Source organism: Rhipicephalus microplus, chromosome 7, assembly GCF_043290135.1.
Source record: "Rhipicephalus microplus isolate Deutch F79 chromosome 7, USDA_Rmic, whole genome shotgun sequence".
NCBI lineage: Eukaryota > Metazoa > Arthropoda > Arachnida > Ixodida > Ixodidae > Rhipicephalus > Rhipicephalus microplus.
In genome coordinates this window covers 4,736,698-4,746,212 of record NC_134706.1, presented here as the reverse complement: position 1 = coordinate 4,746,212, position 9,515 = coordinate 4,736,698, and the positions used below count along the sequence as shown (strand labels likewise).

General features: G+C 48.5%; 1 protein-coding gene across 1 annotated transcript in view; it reads right to left on the bottom strand.

Annotated features, from left to right (window-relative positions):
• Positions 1-7,555: 7,555 nt before the first annotated feature.
• LOC119180303 (uncharacterized) overlaps positions 7,556-9,515 on the bottom strand; it is a 78,246-nt gene continuing 76,286 nt past the window's right edge. The window contains exon 10 of the mRNA XM_075868498.1: positions 7,556-7,728. Coding sequence (XP_075724613.1) covers positions 7,582-7,728 — 147 coding nt within the window. The 3' untranslated portion in view covers positions 7,556-7,581. The remainder of the gene's footprint in view (positions 7,729-9,515) is intronic.

Here is a 9,515-nt window from a genome sequence, read left to right as displayed (position 1 = left end):
ATCAGCTTGTATGGCGATAACGAGGAAGAGGGAGTCTTCAAACTTTTGCTACACTTTAAATGGCACTGCTCTGACCAAAATACACAAGCATAAACACCTAGGCTTAACAGTTATTTACGTGTGTTCAAAAACAATTATGTGTTCGAATATACTTTTTTTTTGGTCACATTCATTAATGAAATATGTTGGCCCCTCACAACACTGAAATCGGGCCATTCTTTCAGCTTAAGTCAGAAATTGAGAAAAAAATTCACCTCGGTTAAATAGCCAATGACATCAGTAACGAAACCTTTTGTATGTTCTGAAAATATATCCATGTAAACAGCCTCATTCTTGTACTTCCCAATTTGTATTAGACTGTAGTTTGTTTATATATTATGTAGTTTAAATATTGATTCATCTCCAAAATGACAAGCTAAATTTTGTACTGCTCATTTGTTACCATGGCGAGAAATCGTAGCATCTGTACAGTGGGCCCACGTGCCATAGTCTCAGTAGAGACTGGCAGTATTGCAAATAAATAAATAAATAAATAAATAAATAAATAATGAACCGAAGTACTCATATTACTTTTTTAACGCATTTATATTTTGTTGCGCGTGTCTGCATTAAATTAGCCTCGGGTGTAAGAGTGTTAAAATTGCGTCTTCCGTTGGACCAGTTAACGACAATGCTCAGAGGCGCGATACGAAAGCTTAAATCCCATGATCCTTTTCTTTATTTAAATGCAAGATTTAAGTTTAATTATGAAAATCAAGAAACCTATATTTATAAAATCAAAATGGCCATGATGGCAATGCGAAACTTTCGTTTTGAAAATATATCATTCAGAGACTATATTTCGCCGCACCATTCCGGCTGTGGACGGCATCGGGCAAGAACGTGGTACTGCCCAAACTTCTTTCACTCCCGATAGTCTGCGCATGCTTTCATGTCGAAGCTAGCGCCGGAGTGCATCCGTATGTAGTTCAGCACGTTCTTCACCTGCTTCAGGCGGCTGTGGCGGCCGAATCTATTCAGAGATGCGCACTCGTTCTCGTGGTCGTCGTAGTCGATGTCGTACACGGCGACTCCGAACTTCAAGTCAGGAAAATCATTTCTCACAAAACATAGCTGCGAATGTGAAAAACGCAAGCAGTAAGTTTAAAGGTAAACATATTCGACAGAAATCTGTTTGTTTGGCTGAAACTATGAGAAGAGAAAGACTTCATCCAAGGCTGGTTTTAGGTTTCTTATTTTAAAAACTGGCCCTACTTTCAGATACTTGTTCTGTCTCAGCAGGGGGACTGTCCGTCTGGCTCACAAGCACCTGGAATCATGAACCACTCTGCAGGAACTATGCCAAGCCTGTAGGCACCGCCGACGCTGGGTGTATTACGTGGCGAATGGATGCCCCGTCCATGATGTCCTCTCTTCGAAGACCAATCGCCGATTGGAACCCTTTCCGCAAACTTCTCTAACCGTCTCATAATCTTCACTAATCTCTACATCTCTTTAATCTCTCCCTGTCCCTTCCCACTTGAACCACTGCTTAAGTGCGACACTTCGGTGCGGAATGTTGCGCTGTAAACTTTCTCCTCCATTTTGGAGAAGACTAAGGAAGAAGACAACACACCGACAAGAGCGGAGAAGAGAACGATGGTGGAGAGGAGGACAACCACTAAGGAAAGGCGCTGCATGGCTCTTCGGAGCTGGCCGGACACTCACTTCCAAGACTGAACGGGCCTTCAAACGCAGGGTCAGTTTTTTTTAAATTAAAAACTAAAAACCAAACTGGTGCTTTGTTATTGGTGCTTTGTTACGCGAAACACCAACAATTATTAATATTAATATTTAACATGCATCATTTGACAGTGTCATGCTAACTACATCAATGAAAAAATGCGTTCTTTTGACAAACAGCGCAGTCCTTTTAGCATCTGTTACCGGTGACAGTCATCTTTTTTTTTCTAGGTCAACGTACTGATGCTTCTTCCCTATCCGAAAGCTTTGTGCACCCAGCGTGGTTATGCACAGCACCCGAGATCGGCCCATCTTTGACCAAGAGGCTATTCAATGCTATGACGTGACGATGAAGTCATACATTTTGGTTCGTGGCGACGTCATGATGACGCGTTTGGTGGCGTATTACCGTCATAACGTCCTTCATCGCTGACGTTGACGTAGCTGATAGTGAACTTTCGCAGTAGGTATTCTGGCTACCGCCACAATGGTAACCACAGTTGCAGTAGTAGTAAGCAGTAGTAGTAAGCAGTAGTAGTAGAAATAGTAGTAGTAGTAAGTAGTAGGAGGAGGAAGAGGAGGAGCAGCAGCAGAATCATAATAGTATAATGAAGGAATGATGATAACAAAAGGAAACAGAAAGCATCATCGCAGAGTAAGGCACCACGAGATCGGCGCTCGAGCTCCTCCATCTTCCTCGTCCTGTCGCTATATCCAATCTCCGACCTGCCCGTTTGGTTCGCCCAATAAACCTCTTTACATTTGGTGGATCGTGCTGGGTAACCACATCGCCTACAACCTGGAACTCCGATCTCGCACCCTGCCGTCGACCATGCAAGTTGACGCTGCCCAACAAACAATACCTCTCGCGGCCACTACTTGCCCCGGCCCGGTTCATCAGCGAGACCCCCCGATCTTTGCCGGCACCGAAGACCAGGACGTCGAGGACTGGCTGTCGTCATACGAGAAAGTCAGTGGACCCAACAGGTGGGATGACGCTGCTAAGCTAGGCACTGTCAATTTTTATCTCACCGACGTGGCCAAGCTGTGGTATACGAACCACGAAACCGAGTTCGCGAATTGGTCCGCCTTCAAGGAGGCAATACGTGCCGTTTTTGGTCGTCCTGCCTTACGGAAGCTACGCGCCGAACAATGTCTGCGCACACGGGCACAGGAGCGAGGTGAAACTTTCACATCATATATAGAAGATGTGATTGATCTCTGCCGGCGCGTCGATGATTCCATGAGCGAGAGTGCAAAGATACAGCACATTATGAAGGGCGTCGACGATGACGTTTTCCAGATGCTTCTCGCGAAGTCTCCAAGCACTGTGGCAGAAGTAGTGACTTTGTGCCAAAGCTATGATGAATTGCGGAGGCAACGAGCTCAGACGCGACGCTCATTCCAGACAATCCAACCAGTGACCGCACTGGACGCTATGGCTGACCAGGCAAACCTTCTCGCACAAATGAAAGACTTCGTGCGAGAGGAAGTGGCTCGGCAGCTTTCTCTGCTGCCTTTTGCTCAACGCCAGGAGCTCTCGCACCAACAGCCACTGCGACACCCACCACCATTGGCTCCCATGCTCCGACATGTGGTCCAGGAGCAGATTTCCGAGGCTATGCCGGTGCCCTTGCAGCAGCCCACCGTCACCGCGCCTCTTACTTACGCTGAGGCACTAAAGCGGCAGCAGCGACACCACCCCCCGTCGTTCCAGGGACTGCCGTATACCTCAGCCCCGACTCAGCCGTCCACCGCCTGGGTTCCTCCCATTGCCACCACAGCCTCGACACACCCGTCTGCCGCATGGACTGGTCCCCTCGTCGCCAATACTTGGAGAACGCGCGATAACCGGCCCATCTGTTTTGCGTGCGGCGGCCCTGGCCATATCGCCCGTTACTGCCGTCGTCGCGTGCCGGGAAACACAGACGCCCGGACACAGAACAGCTTCATGGACCTTTCTCCATCCCGTCTGGAAAATTCTGACCCTCAGTCAAGCTCGTCTTCACGGGAATGTCCGCGTACTATGTCTGGTCGCTCACCTTCACCCCGTCGTCGCTCCCTGTCACCCATGCGTCGTCGGCCAGCTCCTGAACACGAGGAAAACTAACCGCCGCAGTTCAGGAGGCAAGAACTGCGCTGTCGAAATGCTCAAGTCCTCGGACATTGCCGTCGAATATTGTCGAAGTTTTTGTAGAAGGTACTCGAGCATATGCTCTAGTGGATACTGGTGCTGCCGTTTCCGTGATAGACGCTAAACTTTGCCGCAAGCTCCGTAAAGTGACGACGCCTCTTAACATGATGTCCTTGCAAACAGCGAATGGGGACCCGGTTCAGCCTGTAGCCGCCTGTACTGTCCGACTGATGATCGCGAATGACCACTACACTGTTGAGTTTATTGTCCTGTCGTCATGCTCACACGACCTCATACTTGGATGGGATTTTTTATCGCGTAACCATGCCGTTATTGATTGTGCAAGATCGGAGCTTGAACTTTTCCCGTTTTACGACCAACCAACCAGCCACATTCAGCCCGCCGTACACAAACTCGTCGTCAAAGAAGGCACTGAAATTCCTCCGACAGCAGCTGTGTTGCTCCCCGTGTTCTGTGACGGCATTAGGAACGAAGCTGCATTCTTTGAGCCATCAAGCCTCTTCCTTAGTCGAAGATTACTTCTTCTGCCTTATTCAACCCTCTCTATTTCTGAAGGAAACAGTGCTCTTTGCCTCATCAATCCCCTTCCGTATCCCGTTGAACTGTTTCAAGGTGAATCTCTTGGACACGTGCATGCCATTGATAAAGAACAAATTTTTACCATGCCGCCAGATTGTTCCGGTGACTACGACGCCATAAGTGCCCTCAACCCTTCCAATATACCACCTTGCGAGCTTTTCGATTCATCGATTGCCGACGGACTATCGCCATCTGAACGCTCTGAACTCCTTCAGCTGCTCTACCAGTTTCGTGAATCCTTTGACGTTGCTCAACCTACCCTTGGCCGAACTCCCAGTTTTTTCCACCGCATCGACACAGGTTCCAACGCGCCAGTACGACAGCGACCATACCGTGTTTCCGCCACAGAACGTCAGGTTATCACCGAACACGTTGACGATATTCTCAAGCGCGACGTTATCCGACCTTCCCAAAGTCCATGGGCATCACCTGTCGTTCTTGTTAAGAAGAAGGATGGTGCAATTCGCTTCTGCGTTGATTACAGGCGCTTAAATAAGATCACTCGCAAAGACGTATACCCTTTGCCCAGGATTGATGACGCCCTTGATTGCTTACAAGGTGCCGAGTTTTTTTCGTCGTTAGATTTGCGTTCGGGGTATTGGCAGGTGCCCTTAGCAGATGGTGATCGTCCAAAAACAGCATTCGTGACACCGGACGGGCTATATGAGTTCAATGTCATGCCCTTCGGCCTCTGCAATGCACCGGCCACATTCGAGCGCATGATGGACTCGGTTCTGCGGGGTTTGAAATGGAACATATGCCTCTGCTACCTCGACGATATCGTCGTCTTTGCACCCGATTTCGCAACACACCTTGTACGCCTGAAACATGTCCTCACGTGTCTGAAGAATGCGCAGCTCCAACTGAATCTAAAGAAATGCCACTTCACTGCTCGGACGCTCACCATTCTCGGTCACGTCGTATCAAAGGATGGTGTTCTTCCCGACCCGGCTAAACTACGCGCTGTTGCTGAATTCCCCAAACCAACGACTGTAAAACAGTTACGCAGCTTCGTAGGATTGTGCTCCTACTTTCGTCGGTTTGTGCGCAACTTCGCTTCCATAATTGCCCCTTTGACCCAACTTTTAAGCAGTGCCAACGACATCTCATCATGGTCTTCCGAATGTGATCACGCATTTACCACTCTTCGCCGTCTCCTGACATCACCGCCTATATTGCGCCACTATGATCCCACGGCTGCAACTGAAATCCATACAGACGCCAGCGGTGTCGGTCTCGGTGCAGTTCTCGCTCAACGCAAGCCTGGATCCCCTGAGTATGTCGTCGCCTACGCCAGCAGAACGCTCAACAAGGCTGAGGTAAACTACAGTGTTACCGAAAAAGAGTGCTTAGCCATACTTTGGGCAATTGTGAAATTTCGCCCATACTTATATGGCCGCACCTTTGCTGTAGTTACAGACCATCATGCCTTATGTTGGTTGTCGTCGCTGAAGGATCCATCAGGTCGCCTTGCTCGTTGGGCTCTGCGACTTCAAGAGTATGACATCCGCGTCGTGTACCGTTCCGGCCGCCAACATGCTGATGCTGATGCGCTCTCGCGATCACCACTGTCGACTGAGGCTGCCTCTATATCTTCTATGGAACACGCGCTGTCCGCTCTTGACATCGACACAATGACCTCTGCACAGCGCGTCGATCCATGAATAACTTCGCTTCTGGATGTCTTATCTGGGGTACCGACACTTCCCATCACTCGAGCAATGCGACGCCAGGCTTCGCACTTCACCATTCGAGGTGGCCTCTTGTACCGGCGCAATTACTCACCAGACGGCAGGAAGTGGCTGCTCGTTATTCCCCGAAAGCTGCGCTCTACAATCTGTGCATCATTTCACTCCGACCCGCAATGCACTCACGCCGGTGTCTTCAAGACCTACGAGCGTTTAAGGAAGCGGTACTACTGGCGTGGGATGTTTACTTTTGTTCGACAGTTTATTCGCGGCTGCCACGAGTGTCAGCGACGAAAACAGCCACCGAATGCAGGAGCAGCTCCACTACAGCCGCTTGCGTGCCCTGACCGCCCATTCGATCGCGTCGGAATCGACCTTTATGGACCACTGCCATTGACCACAGCAGGTAACCGGTGGGCTATCGTTGCTGTAGATCACCTGACACGGTACGCCGAAACCGCTGCTCTTCCTACGGCGACCGCTCAGGACGTCGCATCTTTCATCCTCCATCGGTTTGTGTTGCGTCACGGCCCTCCTCGCGAGCTCCTCAGTGACCGGGGCCGTGTATTTCTATCCGACGTAATCCAAGCACTTCTCCGTCAGTGCCATATTGTACACCGGATGAGTACTGCTTACCACCCTCAGACGAATGGCCTGACTGAGCGGTTTAATCGGACCCTGGGTGACATGCTCGCGACGCATGTGGCATCTGACCAAACGAACTGGGACCTGGTTCTTCCGTTTGCGACCTACGCGTACAACACCGCTACCCAAGTCACCACCGGCTTTTCTCCATTCTACCTTCTATACGGACGTCAACCATCGCACACAATTGACACTTTGCTGCCATACGCACCAGATGTATCTGAGTGCACGACCGTGTCTGAAGCCGCCCGTCACGCCGAAGAATGCCGCCAACTAGCGAAGCAGTTTACTACGGCTGACCAGCAATGCCAGAAAAAGGCCCGCGATGACGACCACCCTCCTGCCGCCAAGTTCGCCCCTGGAACCCTTGTATGGCTGTATGTACCACCCTGTGCACCTGGTTTGTCTACCAAGCTACTTTCAAATTACCATGGCCCATACCGCGTGGTAGAGCGCACATCGCCCGTCAATTACGCCATCGAACCGCTTACGCCACCCGGTGACCATCGTCGGCGTGGACACGATATTGTTCACGTGGACCGCTTGAAGCCGTACTTCGACCCGCTCGTTCCTACTTGTTAGATCGCCAGGATGGCTTGATCTTTCTCGACGGGGGCAATTATAATGAAGGAATGATGATAACAAAAGGAAACAGAAAGCATCATCGCAGAGTAAGGCACCACGAGATCGGCGCTCGAGCTCCTCCATCTTCCTCGTCCTGTCGCTATCTCCAATCTCCGACCTGCCCGTTTGGTTCGCCCAATAAACCTCTTTACAATAGTAATGAAACAACTATTTCACCTTTACGGCCAGTGCATCCTCGTTGTCGTAGGTGAAGACGCGCTGGGAACCCGCTGCGTTGCAGAGAGTGGAGGCGTGATCCATCGAGTACGTAATCTGGTACACGGTCTTGTCCCCGGAGCGTCTGCCTGGACACACCTGATATTGCGAGGACAGTGACAGGACAAGAGATCGGCTCAAAGCGTGCATTTAAGCGACGTTTGAAAATAAACGCGAAATTATCTCCCGAAGGTGAAGCCGGAACATAGCCGTTGTAACAATAACAGACCCTTTGTTATTCAAGACTGCAATTTCTCAGCAATGCTTGTAACTATACGCAGTTTCCATTATCTATCTTTGTCTTGTATGTGCTTGAATTCTTACTTATACATTTTTAGTTGACTTATGTTGCCTTCCTGATTCGCGCATCTGACACTTGTTTCTTTATTTTGTCTTTTTTTTCTTGTGTGTTATAAATGTTGTACCCACCCCCTCTGTAATGCCCTACGGCCCTGAGGGTATTCTAGTAAATAAATAAATAAAAATATTACGATTAACAGGGCAAGACGTTAGTTTACAGTGAACTATAGAGAGCAATACACTCGCACGCTCTACGAGTTCAATACTGCACAACGCGTCCCTTAGCGTTTCTGGCTTCCTGAAAGGCGCTGTGCAACACTTTTTCAAGCAATCTCAAATGGATCTTTTAAAAGAAGCCCCTGAACGTCACTTCGCTCATTCACGGCCGGTCATGAAAAGTGCCACGAAGTCTAATTTCGCTTCAATTTTATTTATTGATACCATCAAGCACAAAGACATTACAGAGGAGAGAGTAAAAAAAAAGAAGCTAAACGAAACAAGAAACTCCGAAAACTGGAAAACTCGGGCAGGTCGAGTCCGGCTTCGCAACTCCAGGATTGCTAGGAGATCCAGCAAACTCCACCAAATATAATAAAGAACTGAGACAGTCAGAACTGTTATTCGAGACCAGATAGGAGCGTACGAGCTTTGCATGAGCCACTACTTCATTACACTAAAGACAATTAACGTATTCGACTCTACAGACTGTAAAATGACACCTGTGTAATATTTGAAAATAATGCTGCAAGAAATATTTCTCTCTTCCTTTCGGCTGTTTATACGTATTTCAAAAAGTACACATGGCGTACGGAGTTTGTTATAAAGTTAGTGGTATTTAGAGCGCGTAAACAGACAAGAAACAACAGACAGAGTTACACAGACGAGCACACAATCAGATGGAGCATCCCGGAGACAAATCGCGTCTTGTCTGTTTACGCGCTCTAAATACCGCTATACGTTCAAGTACCAACTCGACCGAATTTCTCTGCTTGTTATGAATTTTATCCAGGTTAGCATATATAACAAAGGTAATATATTTGGCCCTTTTCCCCTTATTTCTCTTGTCGCGGCAAGGTGTAATTATGCGTAAGACAAGCGCTACATATTCAAAATGGCGCATGATTGGGGTTGATGTTTCATTACAGAGCGCAACAAAAGCAAAGCCACGAGAGCTCGGTTTTCTGTCTCCTCTGTTAATATTGCGCTCACTGTTGAAACTGAATTCATGCTGCAAATCACTGTCTTGCTACAATGCCTGCTATCAATCGATCCTGGTGATTCTCATCAAAAGGGTAAAAAAATTGTGGACTAGACCACTGCCGAATAACCGTTGATAGTAGCCTGTATGTCTGGTCAAATGTTACCGAAGTGAGGCGATATTGTAGAATAAATCGTCGTAGATTAAAGCCTACTTGTTTGCGTAGCGTGCGCCAACAAAACTTGGCTGATGCTATGGGCCAATTCTTTGCGTGTAAAAAATAAAGTTGAAGCACAGCCAGTCACAAGCCATGCGAGAATGTTCAAATTGCATGGTAACAGAAACTGACGTGCAGAGCCGGCTGTGGCACCCCCCGTAGAAGCACGAG